The sequence below is a fragment of the Falco punctatus genome (assembly GCF_963210335.1).
Source record: "Falco punctatus genome assembly, chromosome: 5".
In the NCBI taxonomy this organism is placed as follows: Eukaryota; Metazoa; Chordata; class Aves; order Falconiformes; family Falconidae; genus Falco; species Falco punctatus.
This window is the reverse complement of record NC_137584.1, coordinates 39,296,261-39,321,392: the sequence shown is the minus strand read 5'-3', so window position 1 is coordinate 39,321,392 and position 25,132 is coordinate 39,296,261. Positions and strand designations below refer to the sequence as shown.

Genomic DNA, 25,132 nt, shown 5'->3' with positions numbered 1-25,132 from the left:
CCTTCCAAATTTCAAGTAACATCTAGCAACACATAACTTGCCAGGTACATTAGCTAACACACACTAAGCAAAGCAATGCCATGTGCTTTCTCCAAATGTCTTTCCTCTATTTTACACTTACTCATTCTATGATGTAATAACCTGTGCCTTTTACTGCCTCTTTAGAAATATCTACGTATGAGGACAAAGAATATTCTGACTTCTAAATAATTCAACGACCAACAGGCTTCCTTGCACTTTATGTTTGGCTGACAAGCGCTCATTAGCCTGCAATTACAAATTTATACACAGAAGTACTCAGGGATGGAAATCACAGAGGGGGCTTGATGTTCATGTTTGTTTTTTCCCCCTCTAAGCAAGAACATCTCTGATGATTTTCACACTTAAATAGCAGAACAGATTTTATGAATCATTTTTTCTTCTTCATTGGAACAACCCTTATTCCCTGCTGCATTATAATACTGAGTCACTTTGCATAAAGTTGGTCATGACTGCCAAGTCAAGGGGCACAGGAGGGAAACGGACAAAATGCTCTGAACTCACATGTGTGATGGGATACATATCAAGCTGCTTCTTGAAGCAAATTATTTAAAGACAGGGGGGAAAAAATCATTACAAGACAAGATCAAGTAAGGGAAAACTATTTCATAGATATTGAAAACATCCAGTAAATCTAATACTGATGATTAAAGGAATTGTAAAGAAGGTTTTGGGGGGGGTTGGTTGTTTTTTTTTTAATGAAGCAAGGGCCTGGCTTGCTCCAAATGCTGAATTGTACTGGTCATTCATGCTAGGTCAGCCAGTAAAACAATTAGTGTGGTGGAATCTTTTTCTCCCAAACTATGGCACTGTCAAATGAATAGTTACAAGATCTGGTGGGGCTTTGCTGTCTCAAACCCACCTCCCCTCAACATCCACACCCTGACACTGGCAGCCTACACAGACACTCATCTGCCTCAGAACTTCTTCATGTAACTCCAGGTCTACTTTGTGTTGGCTCCAGTGGAGCACGAGCTTAGTGAATTTACAGTGTGACCCACCTCCCCTCAACATCCACACCCTGACACTGGCAGCCTACACAGACACTCATCTGCCTCAGAACTTCTTCATGTAACTCCAGGTCTACTTTGTGTTGGCTCCAGTGGAGCACGAGCTTAGTGAATTTACAGTGTGTTACAAGGAACATCTATTTCAGGTTGGCCTTTTTCAATTCTGGGTTCACAACAGGGAAAGGAAGGGTTCCCTGCTTGTCCCCTCAGTCCTAGAGAGGCAGGGCTGGTGCAAGGAGGGAGCTTTTGATTTATTAGGGGTTTTAAATGCATAGCATGACTATTGGATGAGTGAAATAAAATTAGGTACCTTACATGACCATTTTTTCAAGACAGCTGATTTTAAAGAGTTAAAGAAAAAAAACCACAGCAAAACATGCCAGCCAAACACCATGCTTTTCTGCATGTCCTGTTTAAGCAATGACACATGAAGAACTTCACATTCAAACAATTACCTGGTACTTTAAATGGGACACTAAGAGAATAACACTTTAAAATGTATTCACACAGCATGAGACTAATCCTCCTCCTGGGAATATCGGTGCAAATCAGAGTAACTCCTCCGAGGTCAATTGAAGTACACCAGCACAAAACAAATGTGAGGCAGAGGGGAATCAGGCCCCATCTACCTCTATTTTAATGCAGAGGTTGCAGATCATCTGCAATGATAAAGTGAACAACATAAATATAACTGACATCTATTCAATTGATCTCACATCCTGCCGACTATTCACAGCTCCAAATATAGGGCTGAAGAACAATGGTTCAAGGAAGGGAGGCAGAAATCCCGGTTCTAACTCATTCACACATTCCTGTCTGCTAATACCACCGACTTGAACTGCCTTCATCTCCTCACACTGCTAAATCATCGTAGGCTTAATTTGACATTGTCCCTTAGCTCCTGAAGAACTTCTCCTTACAACAACAAAACACCAGGATGCATGGGAGAGAAGAGACATGCAAAAATCTGTGCAAGCATAAGAACCTATGGACAAACAAGCAAGCAAACCCCTAACATACCGCATAAATAAAAGGCACTAGCAAACTGATTAATTATTTGGAAATCTGGCACTGAGAAAGAATGGTATATGCACAAGGGAGGAAGACTATAATATGAAGCTATTGTAAAGTATGGTGCCATTTGTGCTAATTTAAGTGGATCCGTAATTATTTCCTGCAACTTCATGATGTCCTGAGCCAGCTTCCCTCTCCCCTGCCGGGCTGATAAAAGGATCCTTAGCAACACACTAAATACATTATGCAATGTATTGAATACTACCGAGAAAAAGCACTGAATTACACTGAAACAAAGAACATCAGGTGCGAATATCACCACCTCCAGGGAAAGATCACCTTTAACTATTTATCACGTCAGTAAACGCAGGATTCTCTTGTATTTCTGTCACCGGCACCTAATGGCATTTGCTACGTTTAACAAAGTTAAGGCGAATTTTACCTCAAATCTACTGAGGCTGGAGCTCTTTGACCGAGACTTCTTGCGGAGATAGACCGAGAAGAACCGTCGCACTGTGAACTTCTTCATGTTCATGTCCATTGCCCTGTCCCAGCTGCGGCACGGAGCACGACAGAGCTGCGGCGCCGCCGGAGAAAGCTAGCGCATCCCGATTGCCCCCTATTTGTATCCACAGGCAGGAGATCCTCCAAACGTCTGCTTCTGTTCACCAAGCCGGGCACGGCTAGACCTGCCAGAGGTACGCTGCCGGAGCCATGGGAGCCCGCGGCCGGCTGCTGGCTCTTCAGAGCATAAAGGCTTTACACTCCCTCTCGCTTCACACTGTTTACATTTCGGTGCTGCGAGCGGAACTCTCTCCCTGCTCCCTCTCTCCCTCGCCTTAGGTCCTACTACACCCAATCAGGCTCTGCTCGGCTGCATGCATAATCAGCTCCGGCAGATGACAGCTCCTGCGTCCCAGGCGTAGCAGGTTTGAGATAAATATTAGATGTGTCTATTGCTTTGCACTCCCTCTCCTCTCAGTCAGGCTCTTTCAATTTCCTGGTTTCTGAATCACATGGGGAATAGGCACATGCTGCACTTCTGTTTTTAGCTCGGAATTTCAACGCTGCTATAATTACTGAGGGCGATGGTGGTCAGAGCCGAGAAGAAATCAGCTCCTGCCTGAGAGTCTCTCCTGGGAGGAGGCTGAAAGACGCCATGACCCCACTGCTGGAGCAGATGGGTCTGAACCTCCTTTTATTCTGGGGAGTATGCAAAACAACATTGCCTCCCCCCCAAATCAAAAAGCTTCAAATTCTGTTCACAGATTACCCGCCTGCTTTACACTGAAGTACCTAACGCTGGCTGGCACAGCCCTGAAAATAGAAATCACAATCTAAATGGTTAAGTATTCCTATTCTTATTGCACTACAGCAGGGAGTTACAGCCCTACTAAGAAGTTAAACGTGTACATCTATTTGCAGGCTGTAATTTTGAGCTGCTCACTGTACTGCAAGCATGCAGACTCAGAGCTGTACCCCCACCTCCCCCAACATAATCACATTTTTCAGCTTTTCTTCAAAAACTGATGCATCTCAGTGTGATCCAGAGACCAAAGAGCTTTCTCTGCCTGCCTGCACACAGCTCGGGGTCCTTGCCCTTGGCAGCCTTTCCTTTCTGACTACCAAGGAGCACCCAGACATGCCTTTCTCCCATAAACTCATATGGAAAGTGAGTGACTCTGGTGACTTATTATTGACTCAGATAAATAAGCCCAGGGAAAGCTGACACCACTACAGCCTGAGAAGAATCTCGGAGGTTAAATGATAATACCACTCCAGTCAATTTGCTTTAAAAGAAAGAAATGTATTTTGCTTTAAGTGCATGTCTGGACTCTGCTGCAAACTACATTGGGTGGTCATGCTTGTCACTGCCTGCTTTGTTCACAGCTCCTTTGCCCCTCTCTTCTGTGTAAAGCTTACCACAGTCCATATGTACCTGGAAAGGCATTAAGAAGGAAAAAAAAAAAAAAAGAAGAAAAAAGAGGGTTTTGGCATTTATGATCAGATTGTGGTCAGATTCAGGAGGTCAGATTGGAAAGGCTACCATTACTGCTGGTCTCTGTACTACAGCCTCCGACTCCTCTGTGCCTGGATGACTGCTGTCTCCCCAGCCTAAGGTAACTGTAGCACAGTGGCAGTCTGTTTTATCCCTTTCTCTTCTCAGCATCTCCTTCTGATGGCTTCTCTAATTCTCTTGGCTAGCAACAAAAATACTTCTAGGGTTTCTTTCAGGGTGCTGCCCCAGTGTAAGCCATGTCAGGTGTAGGAGCCCTTTGCCACTACAGTTGTGTTGGTTCCTGGCTAAACAACCTGGAACAGGGGCAAGTGTCCCAGCAAAACTAAGCTACCTGTAGGTGCACCAAAGCCCTTTTCACCAGCAAAACAATAAACAGGTAAAAAAGCAATTTTGTTGGAATAACTCAAGGCCAAAATTATTTGCTGATGCAGCCTGTCTAGTTTCATGTCTCCTCACCACTCTGCATCAGCAAAATCCCAAGTGGCAGAAAGGCCCCAGGGACTCACCTGATTATCTGACCACCCTGCCCTGCCCTGCTACACCGCACAGCCACTGCTACTGCTCTCAGAGGGCTGCTCTGACACCGGTGAGGCCAGGCTTCCTGCTGGCAAAGGCTTCTGACACCGGTGAGGCCAGGCTTCCTGCTGGCAAAGGCTTTTGGCAGCCTCACACATTCCTACCTGTGTAAGCCACCTAAGCTTTCAATAGTGGTTGCTACTCTGACAGGTTCAGAGTAGTTCCCTTCCCATCACAGATACAACAAAATCCCACCTGGACGCCAACATCTTTATTAGTGCAGAGGAAATGGTAGTTTCCCAGCTTTGAATACACGCTGGGTGTATATCCCACTCTGTGTAGTAACAAGCAGTATATGAATGCCTGTTACTATTTATACTTAAACATTTATCACAACCTTCCCATTCCATTATGCATGTAGCCCTTTCACATACAAAGACATGCCATCACCATTTAATGTACATGCTCTGTTAATAAACTTCCAAGATTACACAGGCTATGACTTAATACCCATCAGGTACACTTATTAGATTCCGAATTTTATTCTTTACAACAACAAAACCACCAAACAAACAACCAAAACAGTTACAATGTGTTGGTAATTTTTTGTTAACATCAGAGCAACAGCTAGCCTTCAATGCTAAAAGTTAGACTGTAACATGGACAGCATGTCCAGGCTAAGGGGTAAGTCTCTTACATCCCTGTCAAGACACAGGCATGGCAATAGGCATGATCTCCTTGCTTCCTTACACCCCATTCAGCCAGGTGATTAGGGACTAAATACAGAAAACACAACCAACCATCAGTGCCAAGACATTGCTCTTTGCCTTTTGGGCAGCAGAGCAACAGAGATATTGCAGAGTAATCTTCCAACTATAAAAAACAACCGAGTTGCAAAAAAGAACATTAAAAAGAGTAAAAATAGAGAAACGAAACAGAGTGCATCAGCATGTAAAACTAAAGCATACAGACAAATATCTGAAGAGCAAATTCCACTGCAGTTCCATGCACATGGTATGCTTCAAAACACAGCACTTAATTTTGCTTCAGAAAAGTAAATGAGAAGAGGCTTCAAAAACATTAACTCAAACTTTTAGTTAATCAGACAATACCCACTTTTCCCAATGACTCTAATAAAAAGATGAAAGCTAAAAAATAAATTAGAACATTAATCATTACATTTATAAACATATAACTGTCAGATCAACCTACAACGCGAATAATTCATTGCACTTAGAAATTCATGGCTGTAAATTATTTATCGGCTCCCCTCTGAGAAATTTTAACTGATGAAGAACCTGATGTAAAAAGAATTCACCAAATGTCTTCATTTAAGACAAGAATAAACAACAAAACTGGTGGAGGGGGGCATATGATGTATTGTCATCAACCAGTAATATTCTATTCTGAATCTGTATTCTGAAATATACTTTTTAAAACTACAATCACATTTGCGGTAACACTAAATAAATAAATACAAGACCATGGCAGCTGCTCCTCCCAGTGAATTTAATACCCGAATAAAGTTTACTTCAGCTGGAAAAGGGCTTTAAAAAAAAACCAAAAAAAGCCCAAAACAAGAATTCAAGACAAACTCACCAACAGAAATAACTTGAAATCAGATATTACACATCCACGGTTTCAGCTTTTAAAAGATAAGTGGAAAATTCCCAATTAATATCCAACAAAAGCTAAAGGTCCTTTCTGGACGTGTACAAATGGACCACATCAACAGTAGTAACAGACTGGAGGACCCAGACTTAGGAAATTCACATGGGGCAGTGAAGCAGCCTCTACAGAACTCAAGTGAGAAGGATGCCAGTGGCCGATGCTGGATGAATCATCAATTTCTAAAGAAACACAATAGCTTGAGCTAATCATTTGCATGAAAGAACACACAAGTCCAAGATGTCTGCCAGAAACCACAGGCTGGATGACAAAGTTATTGAAAAAAATGTGGTATAACTATATTATACAACACATCAGACCTTATTTCCAATATTTTGCTGATTTTTTATGTGAATCAACAATTTATGAGCAAACCCAGAATGACTGCTACTTGAACAAATTTAGCAATAGCTGTAAAAGTAAAAACATGAGTCGATAGTATCTTCCTTACAAATGCAATCGGTATTACCTATCCTTCCTCAAGAAGTTAATCAGAAAACCAGAAAAAAATGCAGAGAGAAGTAAGAAAGCATCAGAGGCACAGACACCACAGAGAGAAAAATTAAGATAGCAGAACGTGGCATGTAGAGAAAAGGGAAAACAAGACTCCCACAAGAGGGGCCCAAGAGACAACGCTACAGAAAAGGTGAATTAGACAGTGCCATTTATGCTGTCAATAAAGAAAATCAGAAGCAAGAACAGATGTTTCCAAAAGACACCAAATAGCAGAATAAGGAACAACACTTTCCCCCGGGTAAGTAAATGGTATATGACCCTTCGGTGATTGCCATTTCCTTGTCTTGAATGCTGGGCAAACTTCCACGTTTTTTGTTTCTGCAATGTACAAGTGAAGTAGTTATTTTTCTTATTGATGACTCTTTTACAAAATATGACGGGCTTTGCCCAAATAAATGCCTGGACTTTGCTCTCACTAGACCAGTGTACCAATGTGTGTCCCAGCCTTTCCAGCTGTCGTACCTGGTTAAACACCTTGTCCAGTTTAGCATGCCACTTAGTTGACTGGAATTTTCTCTCTCTCAGAAAACAGGTACGCTACCCTACCAGCACTGTGGAATACAGGCAGTGACTTGCCACCTCAGATATTCTTCTCACCAGCAGTAATAAGTGATCAGCAATGTTGGCTGGATGAGCATATAAGGGAATAGGCAGGAAAGAAAGTGTTTGTTCTCCCTTCTCTCACCTCCTCCTGCTCCTATCTGCATATCACAAAGTTCAGTAATTTTCAACCTTTTCCATACATGAACCGCAAGAATTTTCCAGTGGAGGTGCAGGCCCCTTCAGCCATTTTGCAAACTAAAATCACTGCTTAGAAGGGAAAAGAAAGCAAAGTCATACACCTTGTCTATCTGTTTCTGATGAACTGGCAGGATGGTCAAAGAACTCTTGGGCCACAGCCTTCTCTACTCCAGAGAGCAACGTAACAGGCCTACAATACCTGTTTAATCTTGCACTTTTATAGTCTCAAGGCCTCGGGAGTCTGGACAAAGGTAGAATACCTCTTATACCCACATATGTGTAACTCCTTAATTGCTCAAAGCATTATCCGGCACACTGGCAATTACATGAAACATGATAGGATAAACACAAGTGCAGCAATCACAGGAGAGAATGACTCTCTTTGAAAAAGACCAGTATTGCTCAATATGGTGATATTCCAATTAGTGGATTCCATTCAACATCTTCAAATGTTCTTAAAACTGAGCATCAAAATAAGTTCTTGGTAGATTTGAAGCTGGTGTTTTGCAGGGATATAAGTAGCTTTAGATGGAAAATCTTTCATAGTTTTCCATTAGAGTACTTCAGCAGATGAGATTAAAAGAATTTACTTAGTGGCACTGAGAGGCCAAACCATCTCTGTATGTGTCGTGCTGGTGCAGAAGAGGTCTCTTTGCTGCAGTTACCTAAAAATCCACTTCCTCAATCCCTCCTAAATGCCCACTAGTCACATGATGATAGAGTAGTGTTACTTTCAGAGATACCAAATGGGGAGCCCTGCAAGGACATACGGCTTGTTCTTATTTGTGCAGGGAGAACTGGGACCGCTGCAGAAACAATAGCTTCAGGACAAGATAACAAGATTTGATTGAGTTTTTGGCAGATGACAGATGTTTTAACTCTCAAAAGCATCTTGTGTTAGTTCTTGAACATCAGATTGGCAAGTGTCGCAACTGCTGCATTGACTGCTCCCATATGTGCTTTGCTACGCAGAGACTCACACAAATGTGCAACAGCATCACTGGCCACATACACGTCGGTTGGCTGTGGACTACTTCTAGGATGGAGGTCAGGCTGTCTACCAATCTGCATTGAAAACAGGCCAGGAAAAGCACCAGCTTCAATTTTCTTTTTTTCTTTTTAATGATGTTACTTCGAGTTTTACTTTCTTGGCTGATACTGTACACTGGTCTTGCTGGATTTTGGTGGCTTAGATAAGAGCATAAGGCAAAGAACCCAAAATCCCAACCTGCATTATATTACATAAGCTTCTACTCCAGCATGGTTGAAGGAGGTTGCTGAAGATACAATTCTGCTTTCTTGCCTTTGGATAATAAGTAGAAAATCTTGTCTGTTCTCCTATAATGGACTAGAGGTTTCTTAGAAAGAAGGATGCTACTTGGTAACTCAATAAAGAACATCTCATCACGTGAGTATTTATGAATATCCACTTTGAGTGAACATTATCCAATATAAAATTGGATGGAAGAATTTCATTACACGCAGCATGTTTACTGTTTATTCAGACCAGCCATGAACAATACTAAAAATGAATACATTCATTAGAAATCTGCTAATAGGCAAATTTACCTTGATAGGCTCTGAAACATATCATACACCTAACAGGAAAAACAGTATGTGGAACAGCTATTGAAACCCTCATTTTTACTTTTAATAATCATTGACAGAGCGAACTGACACTGCAGTAAGCAGAAAAGCCAGACCAATGTTTGCCATTGAAATCCTGAGAGAGAGACAAATGTAGAATGGAACTTGCAAACTTTTATTCAGGAAAGCATTGATTTTAGGTAAAATTTTCCCCTTCAATTAGCTAATAAAACTATACACCAAAGTACAGAAGTAAACTGGGTAGACAAAAAGCTTCATATTTAGTTGAGCTGAGTGATCTGAATTAATATCCTTCTTCTATATCTGAGACTATTTTGTATGACCTTGGAGAACCTTAAACTCTCTGGCTATGTCTAGCTCCAGGGCATGTACAAAACGCAGTCACACACTGGATCCTCTATTAGAATGGGGGCACGGATTGCAGTTTTTATCGTCTTCTTTCCTACTGGCACCCCATGTCCCCAGCAAAGAAAATCCAGCTATTTTTAGTCCGTAAGGAGCTGGAGTGCAGTCCAGCAAGGTTCCTGATTTTGACAAGTGGGTGTGTAAACTCAAGATGGACCCTAAAGGTTTGCACCTGCGCTGCAGTTTAGTCATGCCTGTTTCAAACTGGGCTTGAGCACTCCGCCGCCGCATGAGAGCTCTTTCAGAGTAAACACACAGATTGTTAGCCAAAATTTCACTTTAAGCCTGGCAAATGTTTGTTGGTTTTGTTTACAGAAACAGATTAACTATGAGTAATGTTGAAAAAGATTAAACCAAAGGGACATGCAAATTTACTTTGGTAGGCATTACATCTAGCAGGGCAAATGACATACAGGATATTTTCAAATATGTTACACACCTAACACTTGCTGAAAAACAGGCTTAAGGTTGTATGAACACCTACCCCATGTTAGATACCACAAAGGTGAGATTCATAAATAAAAATGTCAGTAGCCACTCTTGAAATCTTTAGCACTGGGTTCCTTCTTGTTGGACTTGTATTTCTTTTTGCACAAATGCTGAAGGACTGCTTTAAACTACTGTAATAACAGTACTTAGGTCCAGATTACAGGCACAGCTCTCCCTGCCTATTTTTGAAATAGAAGCTGAAGAAACAGGCAGAGGAAAAAAAAAAAAAGGTCTGAAGCGTTGTGATACACCCCCTCTTTATGTCTGTAATACAGCTACCATGGGAAGTGTGAAACAAAAATCATGCAAAATTGTTTTCACCTTCAATAAAGTTAGCTAGATTCCATCTGATATTTACCAAACCACATAATTCACTTAGAACAATATAGCCCAAGGCTCCATTTTATGGCCAACAAACTAAAACCAGTATTAAACTCATCTTCCATCTACTTTATGTAGTAAAGCTAAAGAAATTGGCATGAGGACTTCATAACACCAGAAAGTGAGAAGGATGTGGGAATAGTACTAGCAAAATTACTATGTTAGCATCTACTCTAAGATGTGTGACATCATGAAGCAATAAAACCTGAGTTTGAAAACATCCCCATGCCCTGGGCTGCATGTGTATATCCTCACAGCAGCATTCAACTGTAGAAGTGTATGTGTAGGCAGCTCATTTGGGATCAGTGACCTCCGCCCAACAGCTGACCAAAGACAGAGGGATGAACAGCGGGGCTCTGCATACCGCAAGGACTATGTGGGTTCAGAGCCAGGCATTGTTGTTCAGTGAAAGCACCATAGGTGAAAGCAAGAAAGATAAGCCATACAAATGTCTCTGTTTTAGGAGTGATCGCTGTTACGAAGCTGGAGTCTGCTATAATTTGCCTATTTTCAATATGCTAGATGACCTTTTCCTTATTTGAATTCAGCTACATAAAGTGTCACCTTCTCTTAACTCTAGTGCCACATCTCCCACCTAAGCCGCCAGGCAGCAGGAAGCACAGGATACACTTTCTGCATAACTGAGTCTGCCTACGTTGGAGGTGAGCCTTCCTGACTGATGCTTCAACAAATATCTGGAAGAAATTTCAACATCTTGTATATGTCTTCCTACTCATCCATCAAGTGTGTGAAATTAGTTACAAAGAGCGCATGCAGAACATACAATGTCCAAATGTTTGATTAATCTAATGACAACCCAGTTGATAAAAAAGTGTCAACTCATCATACTAAGTCAATTAAAGTCTTTGACATCTTTCAGTGAATTTAGTATATCCTCTCAAATCCTGAAATAGCTCTATAATTCAACATGAGGTATAAACAGAAATAAGCAACACTGACTATGTATAACACAAACAGATATGAAACAAGAATCTATTTCCCATATGTGCAATGCCAAACTGGCAGTTTGTTGTGTCTGTTTTTCATCAACTAGAGATTAAAATGTAGAATTAATTCTATCATAAAGTAAGCCATACTATTTAATAGAAAATTCAAATGCTTATTCATACACATAGATATACTGATTAAAATCCTACAGAACTTCTGCTGTCCTCCTTAGTACACTATGGGGCACAACACACACTTGTGGCCAAGTGAAACTGTCTACCTAAATACAGCGATTGCTATTCAAACAAAATGAAATATGCTTCAACACACAACACAACTTCATTATTTCACCAGCACTTTGTTTTTGAATCAATGAAAAATCCTTTAGGAACCACCTCTGTCTGAAGTGTAAATTTAGGTTTATGTCACAAAGCAGCCATCTCAAATTCATAAAGCACGCAGTGTATAGCGTGTGATTCACATGCTATACGTTCACTGAAATGTGACACTTTTGTCCTAGTACATTACTGGGATCTGGGTTTGTGTTGTGATACCTCCTTTGATGTCTGATATGCAATCTTATCACACAAAGTGATGTGGGACAGAACATCTACCCATTAGGAGACTGGCAAAGACTGAGATTGTTCTTTCACTTCAACTCCCAAAGGAGAAAGTTCCTTGGATACAAGGAACAAATAATGCAATTACTACACAAACTTGTAAGAAGGTTCCCTCTCCCTCCATTACAGACAATAAAGACTTTTTACATCTTCCAGAGCACTTTTAAAGGGCAGCTTGCTATGGTTGGACTTCCTAGGAAACATACACAAGCAAGGCCATCAAGGAGCATTTCAAAAGGCACAGCAGAGCCTTGCTGCTGTACATCTTGGGGACTGGAAACTGCTTTATCACTGCAATTTTACTATATTCTTAACATTTACAGTATCTTTTCTCCCTTTCTTCACTCCTGAGTTCTCACCTCCTCTCTGACACCCTATTCCTCAGATCTTCTCTTCAGATGCATGATTCACGTCTTCTTACCTTCATTTCTCTTAAATCTTGAAAACTGAAATAGCAATTTTAAAAAAAAAAAACACAACCAACCAAAACTTGAGCTTGAAGGGAAAAGGATTGCTTTCTGATAGTTGATTTTTAGGGACTATTTTATGGCACATCTCTAGAGTTCAGAAGGTCCAAAAACATGCAAGAAAAAATACGAGTGGAAGGAATCAGAAAAGGACATTCAGGGGGCTATACCTGTCGTGTAGCAACACAGGCTGGTAACAGAGAGAAATCCTTTTAGTAGCAGGACTGATTTTTGCAGTATTATTGGGTGTCTCCTAGCACACGTGACTTCAGAATCTCTTGGCTTCTGGAGTCACAGCAATACATATGAAATATCAGATTTCACTGAAAAGGAAAATACAACTTGTTGCCCTGGTCCTGTTAACCTGCTGCAAGATGGGTGCAGCTAGAAGAGATGCTGGAAAATGGGAAATGGAACAAAGTTCATGGGAAGGAGGAGTGGAGCTAATGCCACCTGCTTCTCACAGTGCTAGTGGTGGGTTTGGAGGCTGTGTGCAGGTTTGTTGCATTTTAGACAAAAGGATCTTGGATCATAAAAAGGATATCGTTAGTCCTGGAATAAGCCATCACTTGTGGCCTCACTCTGCCATCTCCAGGCCAGCATTTCCTTCTTGCTCCCTGTTGGCACAAGTATTTACACAGCCACAGGATGAACCAAACTGAAGAACTGGTCCAAGTTAAAACCGGGACAAAAAACACCCTGGAATATTAATTTTAAAGCAGTTCATCTCCCTGATCTGATTCACTCTACAAATATCCATGTCTACTCAGTATTTTCTCCTGTTGTGGGTACAGAAATGTGTGCTTGCAAGGTGGCTTTGCCTTCTCTATTGACAGGGATGAGTTATACCAACACGAATTGCCTGCTTCCCGGATATGAAAGGAGCATGCTGCTGCTGCCTGGCCCAGCAGAACTAGAATCACTGATTGGGCCATGTCAAACTACTTTTGAGAGCATAGCAGAGATTAAGGTAATAGTTCTGGTACAGAAAGAGTATTTTAAAACATCCTAAAGTATTTTTCTCTATTATAAAACTAGCAGAAGTGAATTGGCTGAAAACATACAAAACCTAGAACCATCCATTGCCATTATATGGTTTCCAAAAAGTTGAATCTATAAAAGGTTCTCAAGTTGTTTAAAAGGAAAAAGATCCCAAAGGATGAAAAAGAGTAACCTATCACTGCACTGCAGAAATACACAGGATAACAGAATGGCCAGGATTGGAAGGGACCTCTGGAGATCATCCAGTCCAACCCCCTGCTAAAGCAGGTTCTCCTAGAGCAGGTTGCACAGAATCATGTCCAGGTGGGTTTTGAATGTCTCCAGAGAAGATTCCACAGCCTCTCTGGGCAGCCTGTTCCAGCGCTCTGTCACCCTCAAGGTAAACAAGTTCTTCCTCATATTCAGATGGAACTCCTTATGTTGCAGTTTGTGCCCATTGCCCCTTGTCCTGTCGCTGGGCACTACTGAAAAGGGCCTGGCCCCCTCCTCTTGACACTCACCCCTAAGATACTTGTACTTGTCCAGGTCACTGATGAATAAGTTGAACAAGAGATTTCAGGAACCTACACTGCTGTTTTACTGACTCAGAGGTGCCAAGTCCACCCACTGGGAAAGCCAAGAAGCCTACTGGAATTCACTGCGTTCCCCTTTAGTGCAGAAGTTCAGTCACTGGGAGCGTAGGGCAAAACTTACAGGGGCGTTAACTGGCATCACACTAACTGATTTTCTGAATAATATTTTCTGCCATTTGTCTGACCTAGTCTTCTGTGACTGCTAATGCTTTACCTGTCAGGCTATTCCATGTTCTGCTACATCTGTATAACTGCACACGCAAATGCACACATCTTACAAATCTTTGTATGTAACTAGCATTTACACTAGTACACTTAGAACTAGGCTAGATGCTACAGGTCTGAGACATCTGTGTGAATGCAAATGGCATGACCCGAGCTCTACAGTTTTGATGTTTGATGCACGTTGCTCAGTGAATTTGAGAGCCATTATCAAACGTAACATGGATGTAACCACAGGCAGCCAATCCACATATAAATTGCTCAAACTCTTATAAACTTGGTTTAATGGCATCACAAAGTCATCGCGTAGTTAGTTAAGTTTCCAGTACTTGCTGCTCCCCTTGGGAGGCTGTCCAGAAACTCACTTTCCTATTCACTCTAGTGCTTGCCCTAGATGCACCACAGCCAACTTAAAATCACTTGCTCCTATGCCAGCACCTTTCTTTAAGTATTCCTTTTCCCTACTTATAAGTAGATTTTGTTTTTTAAAGGTAATCATATCTCCTCACAGTCTTGATTTGGCTGTGCTAAATGTGAGTGGGCTCTTTTAACCTCCCCTCTCTCAACCATCTCCCCATGCTTGTGTCCCAATAGACAGCCCTGTCCTAGAGTTGTTCATGTCTGTATTAATCTTCCTTCAAGATGCCATGAACAGAAGAGGTTTTATCAGAGCCTCAGTAGTAACATTGATTAGAAGTTCTTCATCGCAAGAAGTATTTCAGGGTTTTCCTCAATTTATCTATGCCTATTTCAGATTTGTGGTTCACTGTTGCCCTGCACTGGAACTGAGCAGGAGACAAAGCCAGTCTGCCTCAGTGGTGTAGTCTAACTGGCATTTCTATACCTGTTATGTACTCAGTGGAGAGAGACAGAAAGCTCTGAAATCCCCTTTTTGGATCCTCTGAGGTGCACAGGGTAAGAGGTATTATTTATCTTCTGGAATGCCTTTACATTGACTGCAAAAGGAGCCTAGGCTATTATCTTTTATTAGACGTCTAACTTTAGGGAGCTAGAGTGAGACAAATTCTTTCCTTCAGTACCTGATTTGGCTCGGTGATTTACTGATTTAATTCTATTTTTAATAGCACAGAAATGAGCATCAACCACTTTTCCTATGCAATGATGTGGTTCTCTGTATTGTTGGCACTTCCAAATTCTATGCTAGCAGCAAATTTCACCTTCTTTTTCTTAGCTTTTGTTTTGATGCTATTTATAAAAGTATTAAACCAGGACAGTCTCAAGATCACTCCTTTGGGACCTCTAACATCAATGCCTTTCTGATGCCAAAGAAGATGTTCCTCTGGGCAGCATATGTTTTCTTCCTTTTCTTTTCACAAAATTTATATTCTTTCAAGAAGGGGGGGGGGGAAGACAAAGGCTAAAGATTGCATGCCATACACAATAACATATTGTGTAAGTATAAATGTAAGCCATCCACTGAAAAGTATTTAAACTCACACCTGAAATGTAACTTTCTTTTTTTACAGCATCATTTTAAAAATCATTAAGATTTTGGTATTTTAACAGAATTTTTAACACATTTGGAGCTAGAAATACCACTATAACCAAAGCGTTGTTAATTATTTGCTATGTTAATGGCATACATCTAGCTTGTAATTGGACCTAAGGCTCCCTCTTTGCTTTGTGTGGGCTGGGAGGTGTTCTGCTGGACTTACGAAAACATTTTACAGCTCCAAAGCAGTGTTTCTTGCTATGAATTATTTCATACGCTGACCTGACTTGGGACCAAGGCTACTTTAAGGACACAGCGTGAACATGCATCTTCCATTTTTAATGTTCATTCAACAGGCAAAAATCTTAAGCAGTAGTTAGAAAATATGAGGTAGGAGAATGAGACCAACTTTTGAAAAATCAAGCACTTGTCAGCCTTTTTTGTCTATAGATCTTCCACACGCTTCTCTCTCCCAATTCCCTGTATCAGAGAGTTCCAAATTATAACCTACAATCTCAGACACATGGGAGATAAGAAGTAGTGGAGGACAAAGAAAAGTTTGTCATGCTGCCAATTCAGAAAGAATTAAGAAAAAGGAGGTTCTTTGATAATGCCATTCTTGTTCTGTGGAGCCACAGAGTCCCTCGCCCAAACTATACAGCATTAAACCAATTTTATCTAGCCACGGATCCTCCAGAAAGGGGGTTAGAAGAGAAGGATTTCAAGGGACAGGTAGGAAATCAATTTAAGAGAGACATAAAGCAAAAAAGAAATGGGGGCCTCTAGAATTCAGAAAGCAAGCATTACAGCAGATAGGCCATCTCCCTTTTCCTCCTTCATCGCTCCCTCAGGACAGAAACCCGCTTTATAATCCTGTGCTGAAGTCATTAGTTAGTTGCATTACCACATCAGAGGAGCATTCTGACCTTTTCTGTACAACTGAATTCTTTTATCAGGTCTTGAATTTTACAGACCATTAAGAAATTGTGAGGGGTTGGGTTTTCTTATGTGGGTTTTTTCATGTTTTTCTGCCTCTTGGAATCATTAGTGGTCAAAATCCACATTGGTTGTATGCCCTAACAGTGCATTTCTTCCCTTGATAAATAAGCAATTCTCATTTAAAAGTATATAAACCTATTTATTTTATAAAGTAATTTAACTAGTTGTCTCTATTACTTCCATTTGGACATGCGCTTTTCACCAGATTGCTTGATACTTGTAGAAGTGAAGCAGCCCAAAATTTTCTTATCTCCAGAATCTCAACATCAGAACCCAAACATACACTCCTGTGACTACTGGCAACAGCAGCATTGCTTTCTCCATGCAACTTCACTGTATCAAAACAGAAAAAAAAAAAAAAAAAAAAAAGGCAATTGCCCTGAACCAGAAATTGTTATTGCTAACCTTTATGCATTCATGATAAGCAATAAACTGTGGAAACACTACCTGCATTATTTAAAGTAGTCTTCAAGGATACATGGGATTTTTTATACTGCTTAAAGTTTCTTACAACTCAGTAAGTATCTTTCATGGACCAATAATTAATGTTTAAAAAAAAAAAAGATGACAAGACACAATTCACCTAGCCACTAACATGATAGCCACCGGACATGCTGGCATGTGTTCTTGAAACTTGCATGCATTCATGTCTATCCTGAGGAATAATATGGGATTACCTTTGTTTTGGTTGTACAACTTGAAAAGTTTTGAAATAAATTGCCCTTCCCTCAGTAATTTCTCAAGACAACAGGCATTTATTGCTAACCTCTTCTGACAGCAAGCTCAGTGTGTTTCCTTGGATTAGATCTGAATTTAGTGTCCTTTAATGAGAATTTTCCTACAGTTATGTGATTGTACCAATGATACGGTAAGACAGTTTTCTGTGTTGTGATTTTGAAGACACTGTTGTTCACAATGCCAATCTCTTAACTAAATCCTGGCATGTCTCTAGGCATTGGCATTACTATTTTCTAGAATTTTCTTATTTCCTCTGTGACTATGTTTTCAGATAATGTACATGGGCTATTAGGCACTTATACTACAGGGGCATTACTGTGTGATTTCTCCATCCTTCTGCAACCCCTTCCCAAACATCCTACCTTTTCAATTGTTGGTGCACAGAGCAGATACAGTCACTGTGTCATTCTTGGACCCTGCTAACAGCATCCTAGTAGGGTAAAAGGCTGAATCACCTGTAACATATGTAATATATCCCTGCTAGGCCAAAGTAAATGTTAGTTCTTCTGCAACTGATTTTTAATCAGATCACTCACAGTTTCTCTGTTCCTATTCTTAAGCACATACCAGGCCTCCCATCAGAAAAAAATACATTTCTCAAACTGGTTAATGGGAGAATATGAGATTTATGGAATACTCCTACTTCAGTTTTCTTGTTTGCAAGCATGCTTTGTTTGTTTGTTTCCTTTTGAATTACGGTACCACAAATTACCATATTGTTCTAACTACCTTCATCACCCAAAATGCATTTTCTAAACTACTGGCATGTAGTCTTTCAAATCTCAGTGATGTAACTTCTGCTAATCATATTGCCCCCATTTTCCAGTGAAAACCAGACCAGCCACATCTTCACTGTACTCTCAGCCTGACTTATCTTCTGTAGCCACGGGACGGTACCAGCAAACAATAATCCCTTTGAGAGACATAAGAAGGAAAAAGGAAGAAAAAGTATCTGAAAAAGTCACATGTCCTTGGAAAGAAAAAGGAACACTTGTGAACTATAGCATAGAGATTTCGTAAATACAGGTTGGAAGATAAAAGAGCAACCAGCTGATGCTGGCAGCTACCAAATGGGTCACACTGGGTAATGCAGCTGCCCTAAGCCTTCAATGACCAAAGGGTTATTACCTAACCAGGTAATATGACCTTTATTCTTACTGGGAAATGCATTCCTCACAAATGCTTCCATAAGTATCCTTTCCACTGTATTATTTCTAAATCAGGAGGCGCACAATACATAATTTTCATATACATTAAACGCTGACTGTTGAATTCACATCCAGCTGGGTTTGAATTCTTCAGACGCTCTGACAAAGTTGGTGGCTGAAGCTAGTGTGCACTGGCTATGTAGACAACTTGTTATTAGCAGGTCAAATTATTCTTTACAATTTCTAGGTGTGGAAAATACATATTTATTTTTCTTTTCACCCTCAGTTATTATCAGGCTCAGTAACTTGTCTTTTGGGGAGATTATGAAGCCACGTTGAATGTCTTCCAGTCATTGGCATGTTGCAAATCTTTGCTCTCTATTTAAGATGACTTGGTCTTATTGCCTTTACTTGCCTCTCAAATCTAGCACATTTTCTGATGATATCTTGACTAACAACAATGTCTCTAAAGCTCATACAAGCAGACTGCACACAAACTCCATGTCAGCTCTGATTTCCAGATATTTCAGGGAATCTGCATATCCTTCTTGGGGAGTCTGGAGGCAAACTCCATACCCTTATTCTCCAATGGCAACATTGCTTTTTGGAGTTCTTTGGCAGGCAAAACCCACAAACAGCTTTTCCAGAATATTAAAAATAACTGAGATAATGAAAAGCTAATAGTTTCTAGCTTAAAGGGTTGCAAAGAATAGCCTGTCATCGTTCAAACAGCCCTGTAATAGAGTACCTTGTTAATTAGAGATGATTCACAGATGACTTGCAATAGATTCTGGTAGTTCTGAATAGCAATGATATTTTCATATTAAGCTCTTCTCTACTCAGGAGTAATGAAGCTTTAACTTTAATTAAAAGAACACTGCTTTTTTAAGCCTATAGGTCCAAGCAACACCAAAGCACAAAAACTTAACATGTCTTTTCCTAATTTTCCATCTTTTCAGTTCTGCACTTTATGGTTTTGCTTTCATAAGAGTCGCTACCAGAGGACATCTAAGCACCTGAATAGCCTCTATTGAATGGAAAGCAGTTATTATTGCCACTTTAAACGGAGAAACAGGCAATGAGGTGGGGAACTGTTTGCTCAAGACCTCTCAGCAAGTCTGTGATAAAGTTAAGAACAGAACCGAGTCCATCTTAAATACAGAATCATCCCCTTACAACTCCATGCCTCATCACATAACACCTTCTGCTTCACTTGATGGGCACCCAATGCTTTAGTTCATGATAATTACAGTGGTCCAGTTTGACATCATAACACCCTATTGCTACTGATAGAGGGGTTCCCATGCTCTGTCACCTTTTCTCTTCCTTTCCCTTAACACATCCTCTTGCCTTTTGCCAGGGGACCTGCAGTGGATTGGTCCGAGGAGCAAGGAGGAACCCTACACACACACATTTTCTGTTGGTTTAGCTCCTGAACTGCTCCCCCTTCCCAAGGGTTTGGATGAGCTCCAGTACCTGAGCAAAGGTTGATGGTCGGAGCATACAAGAACAGGTTAGCTGATCTGCACCCTTCCAAGATATCCAGCCATGAGGTGGGATTAGCTGTAATGCCAAACAGGACCTTACGTGGTATGGTAAGTTGACCTTACCTGGCACTGAGTCTCCACACCTAGAGTCCCCTCTGAGAAGGAGTTTAGAAAGGAGGATGGTCGTTTCTGAACCTCATGACTCAATGGGAGGGTCTCCCTGGCAGGTTTGTCTGACCCTGTCCTCTGTTCAGTAAATAATCATGTACCTTGCCACTGAATCTTGTTAAACCACTGTCACATTTACCATTGAACTTTGTTAACTGACTGCTTTATCAGTAAAGTACATTGTTGTTTCTCTCGTATGAGAGAAGTGCATGATTCCACCCACGACAATACCCTGAGCTGCCTTTAGCTTTATGTCTTTCACAGGGCCAGGTCCCTTCTTTAAAATGAATTGAGAATAATTCCTCTGATCATTGATGAGGATATAGTGGTTTTTTTAGAGTTCTCAAAGGTCTATCCCAAGTTTTCCATGGGCAAGACAAGGCAGCTTGCACAGCCAGCAGCGTGCAGGGCAGCCACACGGCTAATGCCATTTGCTGTCAGCAAGCCCATGGCTCTGATGATCCCAGTGCAGACCTACAGCAGCAAGGCTGGGGTTACCACACTTCTGTCTAGGATTCCCCATGGCAAATATGTACACACGCCTGTGTACAGTGTGTCCACTGGACCTCACATCACTTGTGCAATGTGTTGTGGGTATGCTGTGCTTACACAGGATGGAGATCCAGAGCAAGGCTTGAGCACACACACACAGACTAGGACCAACAGTAAACTCTTTTATCCATTCTGACTTTACCTCTGAGCCTGGGAAGCTTCAAAACATTTCTGAACTCCAGAGTTGCCAAGCTTTGAAACACAACATGATGTTAATTACTGCATTCAAAACCCTTGGATAAGAAGTTATTAATTTACTGATTGATACAGGCAATGACACGATGCCTCCTCTCCTCTTTTTGAAAGGAGGGAATGAAGGACAACCTGCACCCAACAATGACATTGCACTTTCCAAAAGCTCACCACAATATTCCCTAAGATTTCTTGCCATCAATATAGATTTGCAGGATCCAATATTGTGAATTATTAGGAAAACAGTAATACTGTAATTGATAAAAAAACCTAAGCTAGAGACCCCCAAACCAAATTTCTCAGTCTCTGCATCCATTAGATGGAGTATGAAAAAAAAAAAACAACCAAAAAACCCCAAAACCCAACAAAAACACTTGCAGGTTTACACCTCCAATTAAATTAAGCAGAGAGAAAAAAGAATACATATAACACAAATGCAAATATTTAGCCTTTTTACTTCTCATTTAGGACCCATGGCAAGTATATGCAAGCATGTTTCCATTCAATTCAATAGAGGGTAATATACAAAAAAGTATTTTGGTCAGGAAGGGATTACTCATCTGCAAAAAGCTACCTGCATCATTCATTGTTCTCAGGATCAAGACCCTTTTCACAGTCAGTCTTTAGAGAAGCCACGTGTTCTCTACATAAGCATTGAGTGCATATTAGGTGCTTGAATAATACAAAAATAAGAGTGCAAAAATCAATAACTGCTGCATCAATTTGAGGAACTAAAACATTTTGTAAAATATAGAAACATCTAATCAAAGACAATGTGGAAAAACACAGAAAAAGAAATTAGAACCTTTCATTATTTGAAATATAGGAAAACAGTAACAGATCATTAATTAATTACATGCTCCAACAATTTTCATTTCATGTAGCTGGTTTCATTGTATATCTAATAACACGATGTTAAATATAACAGTGTGAACTTACCTTTTTTACACTCACGAGAACAGCTGTTGATTATGCTTTCAAATGCTTTTTTTCCCTGTTCATTGATCTGAGTTTTACCAGATCCCAAATTAAAGAAAATCTTTCTTTAACTTAGGTTTACAGCCAACTGACTATAATTCAGGGACGTCCGAGATAATGAAAGCATGCTTGTTTGAATGTAAGCTGTATTCACCTTTCAGGCACACCCAATACGCACCTGATGCTCAATAAACAGCAAAATCATTACTGTATTTTTCATTTATCAAGGAACGGGGTTTTTATACTTTCAATGGAAAACTTTCCTTTTTCAGGGAAAAGTTCAAATGGCCAAACACACACACCCACCCTTCAAACTCCACAAATCACTGTCTTTATGCACCGTCCTTTAAAAAGCATTTTTTCCAACAGATGCTTCCATAAGTAATTTTTTAATATAAAATGAAACTGAAAATTCAGCTTCATTACAAACCTTCCTCCAAAAGCACTGTTTGTTTTAGAAGCCATAAGCTTGCATGCTAGAAAATAAGTAGCAATTAAGTGCCCTCACATTATAAGTCTATAAAAATCTTGAGTAGAGATGAAGTTACAAAATGTTATTTTTTTCTTCCCAAATCTCTTTATGTGACAAAAAAAAGAATAAAGAATAACTCTACCATAAAAGGCTCATTATACATAAATACTTCTATTGTCCGATATGGTAATTAGGATTTTCTATATCACTACTTCTGTCAGCTCACACAGGTTTGTCAGGGGATGCTGAAAAGACTCCAATATAAATTCCTGAAAGATGATTTTTTTGCAGGACTTCTATTTTTCTTGTCTTTTTAGCATATTACCACTTCCTCATATAGCACATAGATGCACCTGGCCCTCACCTTATCTGAGACGATGCAGTGTCCCTCTAGGTTTCATGCCAGCCTCATGCCATCCCAGCGTACCGCTCGTGACAGTTCCCAGGGAACTTTCTTAAACAATCCAGGCCCTAAAGTTTGAGCATTCAGAAAGGTTTAGGTTTGAAAAACGTCAAAAGGGGTTTGCCTTGGTTTTTTTAAGTTATACATAGTATCTCTCACATCTGGAGAATGAGATGGAATGTTAACACAATTTTAAAGCTTATTTTGATCAGCATTTTGTTGAAAATTCCTTTTTGAGACATCCTATCCTACTTGTATCCATATCATCAGTTCCATAATCTTTCCGAGGTCCAGACAGGATGCTGCTCACGTACTTTGTAATGAGTCTTCCCACGGCAATCATAAAAAAACCAGACAACATGACACACATCTACAACAACTCATTACTTTCTGTGCTTCTAAGCACAATTTTTTGCAACCCATCAGCATCCTCCTTTCCCTGTGCATAACTGTGCTTTTCTAAAGGAAAAGCTGGATTTCAGTGGGGCCTTCACTCCCTATCATGTGAAAGACTTCACTGATATTATCCCCACGGAAGTCTCTATTTTGTTGTAAACCATCCATGATACTAGCCTCCTCCTTTAGCACGAATTTCTGCCCAGTGATATAGATATGGCAGATGCTGAGTGCGTGCAGCCACATGTGGTCCAACAACAGCTGAGTGTGTAAAATAAATATGTCTACATAAAACCAGGAGGGAATCAATCAGAATCCAGACTAAAGTAAGGTTACTTCTTAATTTCAGCCCAGATGACTGGTAAGCGCATAATTAAAGGAAGAGTCACTCATTAAAATGTTTGTGCTTTTGGTGTTTTGGTTTTGTTTTTAAACACCTGGTCTGAAAAACTTAATTAGACCAGCATACAGGTGCCACACTTGCTATTTGGGTGATACCGTTAAGTATTACCATAATGTCAACAATTTTTCAAAGATAAATTCCTAAGTGTTGCTGCTTCATTTTTCACTAATTGGTGCTATAAAGAAATCAGAACACTACTGAAATCTGTGAGGCTGAATGAATCATAAGCATGCAGCAGCAGAATCATCTCTATATCCTGTGCTCCCAGCATGCTGCCAGCCAGGCAGGGTTATGCTGAGCAGATAACTTTGTGAACAGTCCATTTGAAATCAAAGTCAGCTAGTCCAGCTGTTCACTGAGCATGAATCAGCATGCCAGTAAGGGGAGCAGGGGAGCAGTGACATACTCATTTTTGTTCTGAAGGATCAACACATTTATGCTAATTCAGTGTTATTGTCACTAGGTGGAAAGCCATGCACAATTCGCCTCTTTCCCCTGCAACTTTGAAAGGTCTGCTGCATCCGGAATTTGAGTTAAAGCAATGTAACTTCTGTTCTAGGTTTTCATTGTTCTCAAATTAAGACTTTCAATTAAAGTAATGCTCTAATTCTGTGCCAACAGCAGAGTCCTCTAAAAATTCCCTCTGCTGGAACAACAATTCCTATTTGGAGTATTTTTGCCTCTCCCCTATCTGAGAAGTTTGACATCTGTTAATCACTGGACTTAACTTTGACAAATAACCATGGGGGAAGGTATTAACACATTCCCAGCTCAGAAAACAAGGCATAAGCTTGCAGGGGCAGAAGAGGCATGGAGTGCAGGGTAAGTTACACTTGTGTTCAGAAGCAAAAGAGTCCTTCTGGAAGCCAATGCAGCCAGCCAGTCTCTGCAAAGGCTTCACCTTCCTTGCAATTTTAAGTATTTCCATGACAAAAAAATAATCAAAACAGAGCACAGAAAGCAGATACCGTAAGGTTTTCCTCCATGATTTATGTACTACTCATGAACAGTATAATTATAAGCAATTCAGCCATCCTCAAATATTTATCAGTCTCATTTTATTAGACTGTTAATCCCAACAAGGATTAACACCCACTCAGTAGATCAAACTGGTTTCTCAGTGTCACAGCTTTCAGGAGGTACCCAGCAGCCCAGTCACTGGGACTTGCTGACAGAGAAACATTCAGGAGAGCAGATTTAATATTAGCCACCTATAAGGACTGCGGTTTTTTTAATTTACATTACTGATTTTATTCTCCTGTTTTGTTTCAGGCATCTTGGAGAGGGAACAGGAGAACGGTGAAGAGTAAGGATTGCAGAGAGAGGAAGAATTAACAGGACAAGTATGTGACTCAGGGTTATTAAATTTGTGCCACTGATTTCTGCTCCAGAATGAAACTGCAGATTCTAATTTTCATTTTAAAAAAAGATGAAAACCGAAATTTAACAAAGAGTGAGGGGTATGAACATGTTTACAGAGAAAGTCAGAATATAATACATTATCC

At 40.4% G+C, this 25,132-nt stretch overlaps 1 protein-coding gene across 3 annotated transcripts in view; it reads right to left on the bottom strand.

Annotated features, from left to right (window-relative positions):
* The window catches only part of RPS6KA2 (ribosomal protein S6 kinase A2), a 315,925-nt gene that overhangs the window by 180,857 nt on the left and 109,936 nt on the right, over positions 1–25,132 (bottom strand). Inside the window, exon 1 of one of the 3 annotated variants that reach the window (XM_080388977.1) lies at positions 2,506–4,677. The exons of the other annotated variants lie outside the window; for them this stretch is intronic. Within the exon in view, the coding sequence (XP_080245103.1) occupies positions 2,506–2,604 (99 nt within the window). The 5' untranslated portion in view covers positions 2,605–4,677. Of the gene's footprint in view, positions 1–2,505; positions 4,678–25,132 lie in introns of those variants that run through there. 3 annotated transcript variants of the gene reach the window in all.